The sequence below is a fragment of the Canis lupus genome, chromosome 1, assembly GCF_048164855.1.
Source record: "Canis lupus baileyi chromosome 1, mCanLup2.hap1, whole genome shotgun sequence".
Classification (NCBI taxonomy): domain Eukaryota; kingdom Metazoa; phylum Chordata; class Mammalia; order Carnivora; family Canidae; genus Canis; species Canis lupus.
Genome location: NC_132838.1, coordinates 50547067 through 50565034, shown reverse-complemented (window position 1 = coordinate 50565034; position 17968 = coordinate 50547067). Strand labels below are relative to the sequence as shown.

General features: G+C 36.7%; 1 protein-coding gene across 5 annotated transcripts in view; it reads right to left on the bottom strand.

The window, feature by feature from the left end:
* Positions 1-17968, bottom strand: part of MAP3K4 (mitogen-activated protein kinase kinase kinase 4) — a 110870-nt gene that overhangs the window by 43482 nt on the left and 49420 nt on the right. For all 5 annotated transcript variants that reach the window (XM_072829956.1, XM_072829972.1, XM_072829966.1 and 2 more), the window contains exon 3: positions 15439-16802. In XM_072829956.1, coding sequence (XP_072686057.1) covers positions 15439-16802 — 1364 coding nt within the window. The remainder of the gene's footprint in view (positions 1-15438; positions 16803-17968) is intronic.

The following is a 17968-nucleotide window of genomic DNA, read 5'->3' as shown; positions in this document are numbered from 1 at the left end:
GTCCACACTGCAAGACAACACTGCCTGGGAGACCTACACAGCTGCTAAGGAAACGTATTCCTGATGGTGGTGTGCAGTGGGTCAGTTCCTGTCCAATGAGTACCAGGAGTTAAAAACCTACTTAGCACTGAAGAGGAAACAGCAGTTTTAACTGAAGAAACTAAGGTGACGCATCAGAACAGCTGATGCTCATTTAATATAGGAAATAAGAGAGAACCATAAAACACTCCACAGCAATATCACATTGAAGTCCTCTGGAAAAAATCTAACAAACCAAGATTTCTAAAACAAATTCAATATAGCCCATGAAAATAAAATTAATGTGGTAAAATTAATAACTTAGACATTAACAGAAATTATCACTACAACAAAGAGCAAAAGAAAAAGAAATGGAAGTTTTGGGCAAAAAAGAGACACGTGGAAGTCGGATCTGGGAGCTTAATGTGCAAGTAACAGAAGTGTGGAAAGAAAAAAGAAAAAAAAAAGTGTGGAAAGAACAGGAGCGGGAGGAGAGGAGAGGTTTTAGCAGTCAAGATAACACGAATATGTGAAGAAAGAACCCTCTTTAGACAAGGAAGAACTCAAAGTACAATTCATTTACCCTCACTAAAAATTACATGAGGAAACACAGTAGGGTCTCGTCAAATGAAAATTTAATCATAATAAAGATCCCAAGATAAAAATACCCAAGAAGTGAGAAGCCATGAAATTAGCTGAACTTATACAGGCAAATACAACCCCATGACGATAACCTGGTTAGAGACTATAATCAAGTTCTAGAGGAGTTTTGAATTTCTTTTTTTTTATAGCATACTATGAGAAAAAAAAAAAAAACCTGGAGCTTAAATTCCCAACTATTTCAATAAAACACAAGAGGGCAGCCCTGGTGGCCCAGTGTTTTAGTGCCGCCTTCAGCCCGGAGTGTGATCCTGGGGGCCTGGGATCGAGTCCCACATCGGGCTCCCTGCATAGAGCCTGCTTCTCCCTCTGCCTGTGTCTCTGCCTGTCTCTCTCTCTCTCTCTGTGTCTCATGAATAAATAAATAAAATCTTAAAAAAAATAAAACACAAGAAGAGAAGAAGGGGCAATAAAGTACAAGAATGGCATTTTTTGCTATTACTTCATGTTTATTATTACTTCTAGTGAGAAATACAGGATTAACTATGCTATAAAATCTGTGATCAACTCAGGAAAACCAGGCCAACTCAATAGTACAGAGACATCAATAAAAATGCAGTGTAATTACAATCATAACCCCATTGGCATTTTGAGTGGGCTAATAAATTCACTCAGTAAAATTCATGTGGAAGAAAGTAATATGCAAAAGTCAAAACAGCCCAGAAATTTTTAAAAAGAATAAATGGGAAGAACTGCCCTACATGATGGCAAACCTTAATAATAAACCTACTTTATTTAAAATAGAAAATCAGCAGAGACATGTATCAAATTATCTATAATAAATACATTTAAAAAGTATGCAGTAGTTGAAGAAGCTGGAAGATGGATAACCCAATGTTAAAGAAAATTGAAAAATAATTACATCTTACCTCCCCCTATAACTATAGTCATATTTTTTTTAATTATGTGGCTATTTTAGAAGTTCTTGCCTAATAGGAGAAACTAGAGTATGTATTAACATAAATTAAAAAAATGTTTTAAATATATACATATGGAAAGACTCCAAATGTTAATACAGGTTTAATAACCTAAACACAGAGCTATACATTAGGTTAAGCCACATAAAACTGTCATTTTCATCAGGCAAAAATGACCAAATATTGGCAATTTAGTACAGGTCAACATAACGGGAATTCTGGAAAGACATAGGTGGCAGCAGGATTTTGATTCCTCTTAGTTCCCCCATAAGAATGAGGACAACAAAGTCAAAACTCCTTGAGACATATATCCAGTAAAACTAGGTGACCCGACATCTCTGCGAACTCCAAAGTAGAGGAGATGGGGGAAGTGAACTGACCCAGGCCCTGCAGTATTCACACATGTGCAAGGGAAACACAGGGGATTCCTAGGCTGTCTGATGGGCCCAGGGGCAAATTCCACCATCACTAACGACTATTCAATAGAATGCTCAGTGCTTCTATTTGAGGACTTGAGTGAATCAGAAAGCGATTTGGACACAATAGTCACGAGTGAGGTCAAGAGGCTGTGACAGGTGTGAAGGGGCTGAAGTTGTTTAGGCTTCCCGAACTCTTAAAACTCTGAGCTAAAATCCCCTACCAGGACAAACCTGCTAGACTGAAATTCAACCAACCAAGAAAGTAGAGGAGAGGTAAAGAACAAGAAGGTCTAGAAGTGGGAAGGGAACACAGGAGATCTCAAAAAAAGAGACATTTTTTGGCAATTCAGAAGAAGGAGTTCAAAGCTACAAACTCTCATCTTCTGAACTCTCCTTAAAGTTCATGAAAACAATTATGTTTTAAAATGAGCAACAAAAGGACTGTGCTAGAATCCAATACAGGGTTATTAAGTAGAGAAAGAAGGAGCAGAATAACCCTAGAGACAATGAAAACATGCCAGAAAGACATGACCACTAAAGAGAGGACTGCAGCCCAATTTTCAAAAAAAAAGTTAAAAGAAATTAAGAAAATCATAGAAAATATAAAAGAACAACATAAATTAGAAAACCTCACAAACAACGTGATAGTACTCAAAAGATAATTTTTTTAATGGAAAATAATTTTAGGGGCACTTGGTTAGCTCAGTCCATTAAGCATCTGACTCTCAGTTTCAGCTCAGGTCATGATTCCAGGTTTGTGAGATTGAGCCCCTAGGAGTGCTCCCGTTTAGCAGTGAGTCTGCTTCCCTCCCTTCTCCCTTGGCCCCTCCCCCCGCTCCTGTTTTCTCTAAAATAAATACATAAATCTTAAAAAAAAAAAGAAAAGAAAATCATTTTTAAAACATAAAACAGACTATTAGGAACATGAGCACAAATAAGCAGAACAGATAATGGCCTCAAAAAGATATGAGGTAAAAATAAAGAAAATTTTATAAATCAAAAGGAAAGAAGGGATTTGAAATAAAGTGACAGAAAGGCAAAGTAAATCCAAAACAGATATAGTAGCAGTTCCCAGAGAAGAAAACCAAATCAACGAAACAGAAAAAAGTTAAAACGTTAAGAAATTCACTTGAAATTAAAAAAAAAAAAAAAAACAAGCAGATAAAAAGCAAACAAACCTGAAATCATATACTAAAAGGGCACCACGTATTCAAAAAATATCAATGTGGAAAAACCAACACTAGGTAAACTAGTGGAGTTGAAAAAGAAAAAAATCAATTCTTTGGGCATCCAGGTTCTAAGTAAATAAATTAAATGAACAAAGGTTCTTATGGGTTAAAACAAAAAAATTATATTACCATGAGACTTTGCAACCTCAGTGCTGCATGCCAAAAGACAATGAATGATATATATTAAATTTATTCAAGGAAAGAATATGCCAAAGATTTTATGGCCAAATAGACTTGCAAGAGTCAATGCTGCAAACTTAGGAAAATCCAAGAACTCAGAAAACGCTGGTCTTAGGAGCCCTTACAGAGGACTCTACTCCGGAACAAAATGACTCAGGAGGCTATTACAAAATCAAAACATGAGCCTTAAAAACAAGTAAAAACTACATATGTAAACCTAGATTTCTATGTTCATCTATAGAGACATACGCACATACTCCTGTAGGCTAAAAGGAGGTGAGAACATAGGGAGAAAGTTGGGCCCATTAGGGCCATATCTCAGATAGACCACAACTATCAAACCCCAGGAGGAAGGGGAGAGCACGTGCAATGTCACAGCATTTCACTGGAAGTAGAAGAAAATAACTTCACATGAAAACCTGGGTAAAAGGAAAGGAAAATTCTAATATCCTCATGGTTGAGAACCAACAAATAACAACCAAAAAATTTTGGGGCCAGGGAGAGCGATAAGGGGATTAATATTAATAGGAGTATGACCTTAAGGGGTAAAAATAAACTTGTCATATATTAAAAGTAAATTGCATACACAGCTTACATTAAAACATGGAAGAATACAATTTTTTTTAAAGATTTTATTTATGTATTCATGAGAGACACACAGAGAGAGAGAGGCAGAGACACAGGCAGAGGAAGAAGCAGGCTCCATGCAGAGAGCCCGACGTGGGACTCGATCCCGAGTCTCCAGGATCACGCCCTGGGCTGAAGGTGGTGCTAAACCGCTAAGGCCGGGGCGAAAGGGGGGCTAAACCGCTAAGGCCAGTGGTGCTAAACCACCAGGGCTGCCTGGAAGAATACAATTTTTTAAAAAGCTTCTCTTGATCAGGGAAACCAGATTCCCTTGAAAGTATATTATTCCATAGATTTTTCTCTTAAAACCAAGTATTTTATATAATTCTTGAAAATTAAGTTTAAGAAGCAACACCAAAAAATAAAAAATAAGAGACCCATGAATGGAGAAGTAGAATGTGGCTGGTCCACATATGGAGTATTAGGCAGCAGACAAGAATGAAGCACTGATGGACGCTAAGCGTGGATGAACGTTGAAAACATCATGCCGAGTGAAAGAAGCCAGTCACAAAAGACCACAGATAGGATTCCATTTATATGAGATGTCCAGGGACCAGGCAAATATAGAGACAGAAAGCAGGTAAGTGGCTGCTCAGGGCTGAAGTGATGAGAAGAAATACCATGGAGGTGGAAGGGGACAAGGTTTCTTTTAGGAATGTGGAGTATGTTCTAAAAGTAGACAGTGGTGGTTATACAACTCTCAATATAATAAGAACCATTGAACTGAACAGTTCAAAATGGTGAATTTCATGGTATGTGAACTGTTACAATAAAGCTGTTATTTTAAATACACAACCCAAAAAAGAAGAGAATCGAATTATATGTCTAGTTAGTGGCATAATCATGAGAAGGATTATTCAAGCGTCTTGAAAACACAGTAATTTGATAGTATATCCCTAAGGATGGGGGGAAAAACTTAAACTGTTTTTCAGTAATCATACTGCTGATGGTATTATTCTGAGACTACTATGTATGTATTTTGGAATATAGTCAGTGTATCCTAATATTCTGCTACTCTGATATTCTAATGTCATCATTTCTGTTATCACTGGGAATTGAGATTTTCAGTGTAGAAGTCAAAAGAGAGTACATAAAAAATTTAAAATCCTGGGCAGCCCGGGTGGCTCAGCGGTTTAGTGCCACCTTCAGCCAGGGTGTGATCCTGGAGACCAAGGATCGAGTCCCACGTCGGGCTCCTTGCATGGAGCCTGTTTCTCCCTCTGTGTCTCTGCTTCTTTTTCTGTGTGTCTCTCATGAATAAATAAAATCTTTTTTTTTTTTAATTTAAATCCTGATTTTGAATTGTTAGTATGAAATTGTGAGGTATTTTTGTATATTTGTGTGTGTTTTGTCTACTAAAGAAAACTAAAACAATGATGGACCATTTCAATGAACAATGCCAGTACTGTAGTCCTGACATACCATTTCCCAATAAAAGGAACAGGGATTCCCTGAAGATAAATCAGATTCCTAATCTGAAGCAGATGTACGATATGAGCTTAAAATAGATTCTTATATCAGCTATCAAAGAAGCTATTAAACATTACTCACAATGGCTGTGATAAAAGGACTTTAGCCAACTTGAATATGTTCCCATTGTCCAAAAGTGGGATAATGTGAACATCAATTATTACAATTTCTTCATTGGATTACAATAATGATTTTGATGGGTTGAAACATATCAAACAGGTTTAAATTCATGAGTTCAAAATCACATTAATAAAAAGAAAAGACACTAACTAGTTTATTTAACTAAATAAAAAAGGAAAGACTCAAGCATATTCACTCCACCATTTCTGTTCAACTATTCCACTCAGTGACCAAATAATGACTGAGGAAAGTTTTTCTTTGCAGCAATATCTATTTAATGCAGCTGATAATTAAGTTAATAAATTAAGAAGAAAAAAGAATTAGAATATCACTTTTCAATCCTTAACAAAGTAAGGGATCTAGGTAATGATCATTAACTGCTAATGTTTCAAAAAGACAGTCATGTATTTTATGTGTCCCCATAACACCATCAATCAACCAATCAAAAAATCCTGAATCTAATCAAGCGACTAGTTCTTATAGCCAGTTTACACAAAACACAGAGAAAAAGGAAACTCGTGAAAGGACAACTGTAGATACAATCACCAAAATTCAGACTGTAGAAGACTCTCTATGGGATGAAAGGATCAGGTTCTTCAATAAATATATGGCAAAAAAAAAGAGACGGAGCTACAGATTTAAAAAGACTTAAGAAATATAATGAACTGGAAACACCTGGGTGGCTTAGTCAGTTGAACGTCCAACTCATGATTTTGGCTCAGTCATGATCTCAGGTTGTGGGATCAAGCCCTGCATTAGGCTCTGTGCTGAGCATGGAGTCTGCTTGAGATTCCCTTTCCCTCTGTCTCTGCCCCTCCCCACCACTCACTCACTCTCTAATAAATAAAAGCTTTGAAAAAATATATATATATATAATGAATTGTTACCTTGTGTGATTATTTGAAAATCAACTTAAATTGTACAATATGTTTTAAAGAAAACCAAGATAACTATGATACAATCAAAAGATGAACACGAATTTGATCTGTGATGGCTATGGGAGTTAATACTATGTTTAAGGTCTGATGATTGTACTGTGGTGTATTTCTAGAACAAGCCTTGTCCTTCAGAGAAACATACTGAGCTATTTAAGGATAAAATATGATGACATCTGAGGTTTTCTTCAAAGTGATAGAGGAAGGTGTCAAGTACTTATAGGTACTGGCCATGAGCTGATAATCAGTGTGTGGGGATACAGATTCAAAGGGATTCATAGTATTATTCTCTCTACTTTTGCATGGGTTTAGTATTTTCCCTAATGAAAAATTTTGAATCATGTAAAAAATGAGGGAAAAAATACAGAAAGCTTTATAATCTCTGACTATACACAAAAGAAGGTGATCAAGACTAAAATAAAAATTCTAAATTTCTACCTAGTGAAAGATGTCATAAACAAGTTAAAGATGGTCTATAGCCATAATAAAAAATGAATATTCATAAAATAAAGATAACTCCAACAGATCAAAATTGTAACAAAAAACTCAACAGAAAATGAACAAAATGAATCAAAGAAAATTCAGACATGTATGTGCCCATAAGCATGACAACATGCTCAATGTCACTAAAAATGAAGAGAATTAAAGATAAAAAGAAAATTATATAGTTTTTACTGATCATGGTTGCAAAAATAAGGACAAATGGGCTTTCTCCTATACTGTCAGGTAAAGTACACAATAGTACAGCCGTTTTAAAGAGCAACTTTTCAGTATCTATCAAAGATTAAACTGTGCATACCCCATGACCCCATAATTCCATTTCAATTAACCATTCTTACAAGAACATAAGTTCATAAAGGGGAATGTACACATAATATTTATTGCTACACTGCTTATAAAAGTAAAAAAATTAAGTGTCCATTAAGAGTGAAATGGTTTATTAATCATCAGGGGAATGCAAATCAAAACCATAGTAAGATGGGCGCCTGGGTGGCACAGTCAGTTGAGCATCTGACTCTTGGTTTCTGCTCAGGTCATGATGTCATGGTTGTGAGATCGGGCCCCATGTCTGGCTCTGGGCTCAGCGTGGAGTCTGCTTGAGAAACTCCCCCTCTCACTCTGCCCATTCAGTTCATGTGGATGCACACTCTCTCTCTCAAATAAATAAATAAATACATCTTTTAAAAAACCACACACACAAACACGATAAGATATCACCTCACAGTGAATGGCTATTATCAAACAGTTAAGATACATGTGTTGGTAAAGATGTGGAGAAAAGGGAATGCTTGTGCACTGTTGTTGGGAATGTAAATTGATGCAGCCACTAAGGGATGTTCCTTAGTGGCTGTTCCTTAGATGTTCCTCAAAGATTAAACATAGATCTAGCAATTCCACTTCTGTGTATTTATCTAAAGAAAACAAAAACACTAAGCAAAAAGAAATCTGAACCCACTGTGTGCAATAGCCAAGATATGGAAACAACCTAAGTGTTGTGTCTACCTACAACCTAAGTGTCTACCAATGGGTGAATGGATAAGGAAAGTGTGAAATTTTATATATATGCCATATATATATATACACACACACACCAAGTCACTTGACCAACCCACTTTTATTTATATATATAAATATATAAATATAAATATATATATAAATAAAAGTATCCTGCCATTTGTGATAAGGATGGATCTTGAGGACATTTTGCTAAGTGAAATAAATCATACAGAGAAAGACAAACACCATATGATCCTACTTCTAGGTGGAATCTAAAAACAAAATAAAACAAAACTGAGCTCAGAGATACAGAGAACAGATTGATGGTTGCCAGAGGTAGATGGTGGGATTTAAATAAAAGAGTAAAATGATTCGTTCCTATGATGGAATACCAACCATGTAGTAGTTAATTGCAACTGAGGTAGAGTTACATATACCAATATGGACAAATCCGAAGGAGGGGGGAATAAGTCTTATCAATCATAGAATAAATATAGCATTAGCACTTTTTAAAAAAGAGAGCGCTTTTGGATGTTATATGGAAGTTCTGAATCACTGTGCTATACACCTGAAACTAACATTACGCTGCATGTTAACTAACTAGAATTTAAATAAAAACTTTTAAAAATTACCCGTATCACATAACAAAGATATATATTTATATAAGCACAAAAAACTCTAGAAGATGCAAACCAAAGCATTACTACTCTGAGCAGGGGTACAAGATAAGCAGCAACTTTGCTTCTTTATATACACATTAAACAAAAGAAAGTACATTGTTTTATAAAATAAAGGAACAGGTCAAACTATAGTTGATCCCTGAATGGCACGAGTTTGAACTGCATGGGTCCACTTAAACGTGGATTGTTTTCGATAAATACAGTACAGTACTGTAAATGAATGTATCTTCTCTTTTGATTTTAATAAATTTCCTCTTGCTTACCTATTGTAAAAATACAACATATAGCCCAGGTAACACACAAAATACGTGTTAACCAACTGTTAAGGTTATCAGTAAAACTTCCAGTCAACAGGAGGCACTTCCTAGTTTTGGAGAAGTGAAAAGTTTTATGTGTTTTTTTCAACCGTACAGGGGATCATCATGCCTAACCCCCATGTTGTTCCAGGATCAACTGTAGTCTTTATGTAACCCTTCAAAAGTTTCTATGCTTCTACACCAGGGGTCAAAGCAGAAACTGAGATGCCTACAAGGGCTAGGTGGATGATATCAACAGGGGATAGGGAAGGGTGACAGTGGAGAATAGGAAACGATAGGCACTATGGTTAACTGGAGCCTGCCAGACGCTACTGTGTGGGAATGTGAGCCCAGTGTTGACAGACCTCCTCCTAGCACTTTAAGGACAAATTCCAGATTTTCTCGTGAAATCTTATTTTCAAATGCTACCCACTAAGCCAAAAACTACTTCAAGTACTAGGTGGGACAAAGTAGAACTTCAAAAGGCAGTATACTGTAATGGTTAAGAGCACAACTTTACAGCCTGTTCTGGGTCACATCCTGGCTCTGCCCTACAGGTTTATATAGGATCTGAACCGAGTCACTTGACCAACCCACTTCCATATAGCAAGTATTCAGTTAATGCTAGCTACTAGTCTTGTTGCTACTGTTGTGTTGTCTTCATGGGATGCAGTTCTCCACTGTGAGCTGATGAATTCTGTCCTCTGATCTTCTCCATCTTACATCAGATTTTACTCCATTGGCTCACTGTGGTCAAAAACAACATAGAACAACTGCCTATTTCTCCTCAAGTATGCATGCTTCTTTTAGAAAACAGAAAACCTATAGGCAAATGAGCAAGGATATACTTATTAGCTTGCCACTTAATTAAAAAGTCTGTGCAACTTTACTAATGAAATCAGACAAGTAATGACTGAAGCAAATAAAACAATTAACTACTATAATTGTGTTAATGAACACTGATCTGGAAGGCAGGGCTAGGCAAGTACTATTGCCTACATAGTGTTTTCAACGGGGCTCACTCAGAATTGCACTGGTGCTGGTCTGGCTACACAGGCAGCTTGTTGGAGGTTTGTTAATGTCAGCACTCATGTCCTACCTCAAGAGATTCTGATTTGCCCTATATCCCAAAAAGGCACAGGTCCCTGAATTTTCAGAAACTCCCTGGGTAGTGCTGGGTGTGCAGCCAGGTTTGGATACCATTAGCACAGTTGAAAGTGTAGCATCCCAGAATCCTAGGTTTGAATTCCTCCAACAATCTATAGCTCCTACGATCTGGGGTAAGTCATTTACTCTCCTTATTTGTAAAATACAGAATTAACACTACCACTTCACTCATTTGTTATGCCTGGTATATGGTAAGACTTGATAAATAGTAGCTGTTGTTACCATATTCCCTAGTTTCTAAAAGCTTTGTCCACTCTGAATATATAAGGCAACCTCTTCAGGATTTCTTGTGCATACAGAAAAAATTAGCATAATTATTCCTGGATCATCAAACAAATAATATTTTATTGGCCACTAAACTTATAATTATTACATCATCATTTGTAATTCAAAAGAAAGTAATTCATAAAATAATCAAAAGTCTTCCTTAGGATTTGAGGTAATATGCACGGTAACATGCAGTGAGGCAACTAGATCTTTTTATACACTACACTAAATAAATATTTTATCTTTCTTTTCTTCTGAAAATGTGTAAATTTCATAAGATAAAGCAAAAAGGAAGAAGCATAAAATAACCATATCATAATCTGTGGCTCAAATATTTATGGATATTTAACATTTTAAATGCACAAAACCCAAAGGACTGTACAACATAAAGAGTGAACTCTATGTAAACTTAAAAAAAAATCAGCTAGGACACTGTGGAATCTCAGGACTGAGATGAAGTAACTCTAAGTATATTACAAACATATGATATTATGTCACTGAGGAGGGTGAAGGAAAGAGGTGCTGACCTAACTAACTCTGGAAAATTCTGTGGGGACTCTCTAAGACCAAAGACAAAAGTAATTGTACTGAAATGCCGTACTCTAGTTCACAAATTTATCTTCAGAGGGGACCTGGTTAGCAGTTCTGAAACTACTTTACATGTATACTCTGGCTGCACCAATATGTGAATGAATGTAGTAATGGGAGCCAGGTTTCTCATCGCAAGAGAAGAAATTACAAATAAGCAGAGGAGGAAGGCTAGGATGAACCTGGTAATGCTAAATTAGGCCAGAGACATCAGTGTGAAAACAGGTTTAATTTTCACAGACAGGTAAGCAAGGAGACAGATGATCAATTAATCAACTGATCAACTGTCAAGCTGTGCATACACACACATGGGGTGACGGACATACCTCTATTTTCTAACTCTATGACTGAGTGGGCCTGGAAGCAATGATACCCAACAGTAACATCCAGTGCCCAGATCTTCATCTCTAAATACCATACTCCCATAAAAGGAACCGGAGCTCCTCAGGGAAATGGCTGATTTCAGGACTGCAACAGGAAAAATAGAGGATGATGTCACAAATAAGAAACTGCTCAAAAGCAACACTATACAAAAAAAAAAAATGCAAGCATGTCAAAAGGACACAGAAGGAAAGAGATCCAGTGACTAAGCAGGAACAATGTGAGCAACAAAGTAAGGAGCAATACTACTAGATTACAACCCAAAGAAAAAATAAGTATTTATGACTTTCCAGTGAGGTAAGTAAATGGGAGAGAAGAGGTAAATCTTTCCTACAGAATAATTCTAAATAATTCATGTAGCTATTCCCTTCCTCTGGAGTAGAGAGACACTGGCCTCCCCTTGAATGTGGGCTGCATTTAGTGACTCACTTCAAAGAACTAAGCATGGGAAGGAAAACTGCTAACTCATGGAGGAACCTGGCAGACACCACTTTCAACGCGTGACCCAGGTTAACACCACCAGGGACAATATGATGCCATAGGGCGTTGCAACTCTGTGGCATTCCTGCACAAGCCCAGGCCCTCAGTCTAATCTTGAGAAGACACCAGACCTATCCAAATTCCAGGACACTCTACAAGCCATCCAAACCATGACAACCAAGGGAAGACTAAGCAACTACACATATCAGAGGAGACGGAGAAGACATGACTAAGCGCAAAGTGGTGTCCTTGACTGGGTCCTGGAACAGAAAGAGGACATTAGCGCAAAAACAGAAATCCAGTAACGGCTCCAGTTTAGTTAACAGTATTTTATACCAATGTTAATATATTAATTTTGACAAATACAGCAGAGTTAAGTAAGAAGCTGGATAAAGAACGTATGAAAACTCTGTACTATCTTTGCAAGTTTTCCATAAATCTAGAATTATCTCAAGATTACAGGTTTTTAAATTTAAAGATTTTGAAATATAATAAAATTTTAGAGAAAAATTGCTTTATAAAGCATGTTTATAAGCCAAAGGGGATTAAATATAAGACCATGTTATTATAAGCACTAATTACAAGTAACTTAGTTATAAAGAATAAAAATACAAAGACATAGACAAGAAAACTCAAACGTCCTGAGTATTTTTCCAGCTTCCCACAAATCCTTCAACTATATTCATTACTATTATCACATAACCTAAAAAAAAGTGCAAAAAAAGATGTGTATTGAGTACAATCTGTGGTGCCAGCTGGTCAAGATTCTTCTATCAAGAATGAAAATAAAATTGTCCTTAAACCAAAAGGCTATACGCTGCTTAAAATGTATGCCCTTCAAATGTAGGAGTATTTGGCAGAGATTAAAAGGTTAAACACATTTTAAAAATAAAAACAGAATAGTCTAGCCCATACTGACTGACAGTTAGCTTCAAAAGAAAAAAAAAAAGTTTAACAAAACCTCTAAAAAATTAATAGTTTATATTTGGCTTCTATAGCATTTTACCATTTATACAAACACCTTTCAGGCCTCACAACAACCCTGTGAGGTAGGTAGGAAAGTATATAGTCATTTTACAGATGTGATAACTTAGGGTCAGAAAGATTAAATCATTTACAAAGTCATGTGGTGAGAAAGACCCACACCAAGGAATGGAATCCAGTTACTTGATTTCAAAACTGTGGCTCTTTCTCCAACATACTCAAAGACTGAAACAAACCCAGAAGGAAAGTCTACATGTGTTCATACACATACACGTACACACCTCCCCTTCTAGAAGTTATGTCCCTGAAATGGTAAGAAAAAATAAGTCTAACTTTCCCACTGAGTTAATTGTAGTGTTGGAGCCTCATCTTGTATTCATTTAGATTGAATTTCTATTTCAGCTCTCAGTTACTCTTTTGTTATATGACAAACATGACATTTTATAAAACAAAAAGCAACAGGGGCGTCTGTACCTCATTTTTCTATACAAAAAAATCCTACAAGTCTTTTTTTTTCTCTCTACAAGTCTTTAATTCACATACTTTATGAGCTCTGAATCTATATATCTTTTCTTTTCTATAATAAGGATAACCTGTTTACTTAAATCACAACTGGTCAAAACAAGGGAATACAACTTTGACAGGAATTCAAAACGATGGACTACCTACTACCATCTATTTTCAACTTGACTTTTTTTTTTTCAACTTGACTTCTAATAGAAAATGTAGCGCACTCATTTCCAATCTTTTTCTTGTTCCAATACATTTCAGGCATGCAAAGCTCTACCATTAGTAGCAATGGTTCATTGCCACAGAAGGTCCCCAGGCGAGAGGAAGACAATTTGGGAGAGGGAGTTTAAAGCAGTTGTAAGAAGCCCCCATATACCTCCCAGGGCCCTTACTCTCGTGAGATTCACTGAATCAGAGATGGGGTTAATACTGCCAGAGCTGTTTCATTCATATTACTTCAAAAATAGTGCTTCACAATAAAAATTAATCATTGTCCCTGTCTTGTCCACATGTGTCCTCATTGCAACTGAACACTCCAGCCAAAAATCTAGATCAAAGTCAGTCATTCACCATCTGAAGTATATGGCAAATCCTCAATCTGTGTCTAGTTTTGTTCTACTGATTTTGAAACCTGCACTAATAAAATTGCATGAAATTGTTATGGACTAAAAGGGGAAAAAGAGTCATTTGCTCTAAAAAAAGATGCACATAAAAAATCATTCAGAGTTAAAATACTGTTCAAAGAAGACTCATATATAAACTCACTATTAAGACTTGTAATTCAAATAATACTCAGTCAACTAACTTCCTATAGCTACAAAGTACAGACTCCTTTTGCAAACATCTTGCTATATTATGTGAATGTCTGACCCCTTCTCCTAGGGGTTCATGGTCTAGTTCATGAAAAATAAAAATCTTATATACTCAGATTCTCTTCCAATGTTATCCATTATAAAAAAAAAAAAAATGCCTTCTGTTTTATCACCTTTCACTCCAAAGCAAGCCAGATTGTGTAGTAAACTAAAGTTTAAAAATAAAAATGAAAGGTGCACAAATATGTATGTAGATAGCTACTAAAATTTAGAATTGCGACATAGAACAGGACAAAGGATCTCAAAGATGTGGGTGCTTTTGCTTTTAGCCAGATGAACATGCAAACTCACCACAAAAGAAAAACTGTTCTTCTTCCTCTGAAGAACAGTATCCAACAGTGTGCCCTCTCTTGTTTTACCACCCTTCACAGTCAAGAATTTCTGAGACATCAAGCTAATCAAAATAAAATGTGTACTGTTTTCAAGCTGCTTTTTCTAGGAGGCATACTCCTCTCACAAAAATCTTCACATATTGAGGCATGAATTTGATAATTAAGGCCTCCCTTAAACTTCTATCATTTATACTAATCATAAACTTTGCTAAATATGTAAACTCTTTTTTCCTTTGATCATTCTTACAATTCTCTACAACTCACATCTCTTTAAAATACAGTGGCCAAATAGCCTCTTGGCCTGTGGCTAAGATTATGCATAGTATCTGTTCTTATCAGTTTAAAATACAGTGGCCAAAACTGGACATGCTACTCAAAAATAAGCTACTACAAAGAATAGAGAAAAGAAGGAGATCCATGACCTCGGATGCCACATTCATTTAAAAATATTTCAGCATCATGTTGACTTTTTTACTGACTCATATTCAGTCTGTGGTCACCCATGATTGTGGTTTTCTTCCCTCTTTATTTATACCTAGCCTGTCCTTCTCCATCCTATATTTATATGGCTGGATTTTTTTTCCTCCACACACCACCTTACACTTAATACACTAAATTCATACAGTTTTCAAAGAACCATTTCCCCATTTATTACAGTGCTTTATAGAAATGTTTAAGTCTGCAAGTTACAGTAACTATCACTTACATCTTAAAAATATCAAGACTACGAAAGTACATAATAATCAACACAACACACTGTAATAATGGAACTGAGGACAAAACCATACTAATGCCGACCAGAAACCTACCTCCACTGGATGGTCACTCTTTACCAGTGCTATACGTGCCCTTTGCAAGGAACCGTCCATCAGCTTGTGAAGTCTTAAAATTAACTTTCTTAACCCCATTTGCTTCAGGGCTTTGTCTACAAATGGCCTATAAATAGAAGTCAGACAATGTCTACTAAAGCCTGCCTCTGTGCTGCAGTCTGGTGCTCCCCAGCCAAAAGAATCATCCTCAGACTCAAGCCTCTCAAGCTTCTTCAGTACACAATCCTGTGAATGGATGCTGAAATTGGTGTCAATGGGCTGTGTGGGCTCTGGTGCCCTTGGACCTGAGAGTTGTTCTTCTTCACTCTCATCCGTACTACTATCCAACTCTTTCAAGTCCCCTTCTGTGTCATCACCCTCATCTTCTGGCTCATTGCCTTTGGACGATCGAGGAGAAGGGATTTCAAACACTGGCCAGCCAATGTCTGATAAATTCTTGATGCCCAAAACAGTGCCCATAATCCTTAACTTCTGATTTAAGTCCTTTGTGATGTTTAACCACAAACAGAGTGCCTGCACCCTGTCCTGGAAGTCTTTTGCAGCATATTTTTCATAGTCCTTTTGAAGAGCCTGCAATGATGGATAAAGTGCTTCCATGTACTCCAGCAGCTCCATTATCCGCTTTACCTGCTCAAATGACACTCTCTGGCGTTGGAGATGCTCATGATATGTTGAGTAACACACAATTTTTGTTCCATGAGGGGCTCTGCACTGCCCTTCTACTGAAGTACCATTAAAACTAGCTCCATTTCTAACAAAGGCAAAGCTCCCATAATTAACTTTGAAAGTAAGGATTTCATTAATAATATCAGGGATGGCTTGACGGGCTGTATATAAAAAGAGGTCCTGGTCATTAATGGTCCGTCCTGCGTGCCAGGCTTGTAGCTCTAACCAGATCAGTTCATTAGATCGGTTAAACCAGAAAGCAGATGTATTTTCCTGTCCTCTTTGCTCCCTGTCCTTCTTCTTTGAGACTGAGGTAAGCTTTAGCAGAAGTCGTAAAGTCTCAAAAAACTTTAAGCGATCTGCTGGACAGTCAGTCCTAGAAGTCTGGCGTGCAGTTCTGGGTATAGGCATGGGCACAGATACCGGAAGCTTAGCATTGCTGCAGCCAAGACTGAGGTAAGGCTTATTAAGATCCACATCTGGAATTGATTTTTTGGGCAAAGACCCACCCACTGAGTCCAACATGAACGAGCACTGCACATTTTTCTTATGATCACGCTCTGTTGTCCTAAGAGCAGCTCGGATCTTCTTCTCCTGCTTATAGCTATATTCTTCCACATTCTCCATGGTTTTTCCAGTGTCTTTGTGTGGAGGCTGGTTTGGTGCATTCATTTTTTCTAGTAAAAAGAAATAAACAGAACACTGGGTTAGCTCTAAAACATGAAGCTACTCAGTATCCTCACTAAAACTGATTCACATTTACTTATTCTTCAGGCTATTACTGGAAAAATCATAACCATAGGCTGAAAATTAAAAGATTCAAGATACATACAACATTTCTCTCTAAATTTCTAAAAAGATTTTATCCATTCCCCCACTTTATTATACTTGCTCTGCTCTCTACTATTCTCCACTACAATCTAAAACAAGTTGTTTCTCTACATTAAAGTTGCAGTTACCCAGTGAGCAAAATTGCCACAAGTTACCACCCCCGACATAAGAAGGGAGAAACATTACAGATCTGAGAAACATGGTTTAGAAAACAAATCCCATCCCTGCCTCTGCCCTGAACTAAATGTACTAACTCAGAGCAGACCACGGAAGTTTCCTGGGTCACTTCTCTCATTTGTAAAATTAAGTAGATTGAGCAAAAACTCTTTAAGGCACTCTCAGATTATTCTCATTTAAAAAAATGAAAGAGGTAATAGGCAAAAATGTTTATTTATTCTATTCTTTGTTTTCTTCTTTCTCACAAATGAACAATAATATTTTAAATTTAGCATTAAAAAAACTGAAGACATAGAGACTAATTCAGTATCATTTGCAACTGGCATATAAAATCATTCAAAATTAATGCAAAGAAAGCAAACATCACATTTTGTCAAACAATTGTAGAAGGTTCTATTAATTTAATTCCCAAGCTTTCAAATGAACACACACACCCCTTGCTTCCTGTTTGGCATTTCGGCCAATATCAATGACCTCTGCCTTAATGAAATCCCTTCATCCTGTTACTTTCTAGATACAACAGTCTGGGTTCTTTTCTGCTTCCCAAGTCACACCTTTTCAAATTCCCTCCTTGGAACTTGGCTCACTCCAGAAAATGCTGTTTCTTAGAGTTCTGCTCTTTGATCTCTTCTGCCTTACTCTCTCCCTCCCTGGATAATCTCTGCTTCCACTTCATATACGGATAATGCCCAAACCTAAAACACTGTCCCAGTCTCCCCTCCACACCCAAGATATACTTCATGTCACTGACTCTAGGACACATGTTCTGGATTTTAAGAACTCTGAAATTAAAATAGATTTTAAAATTGATATGAATAAGCTTTAAGAATATATT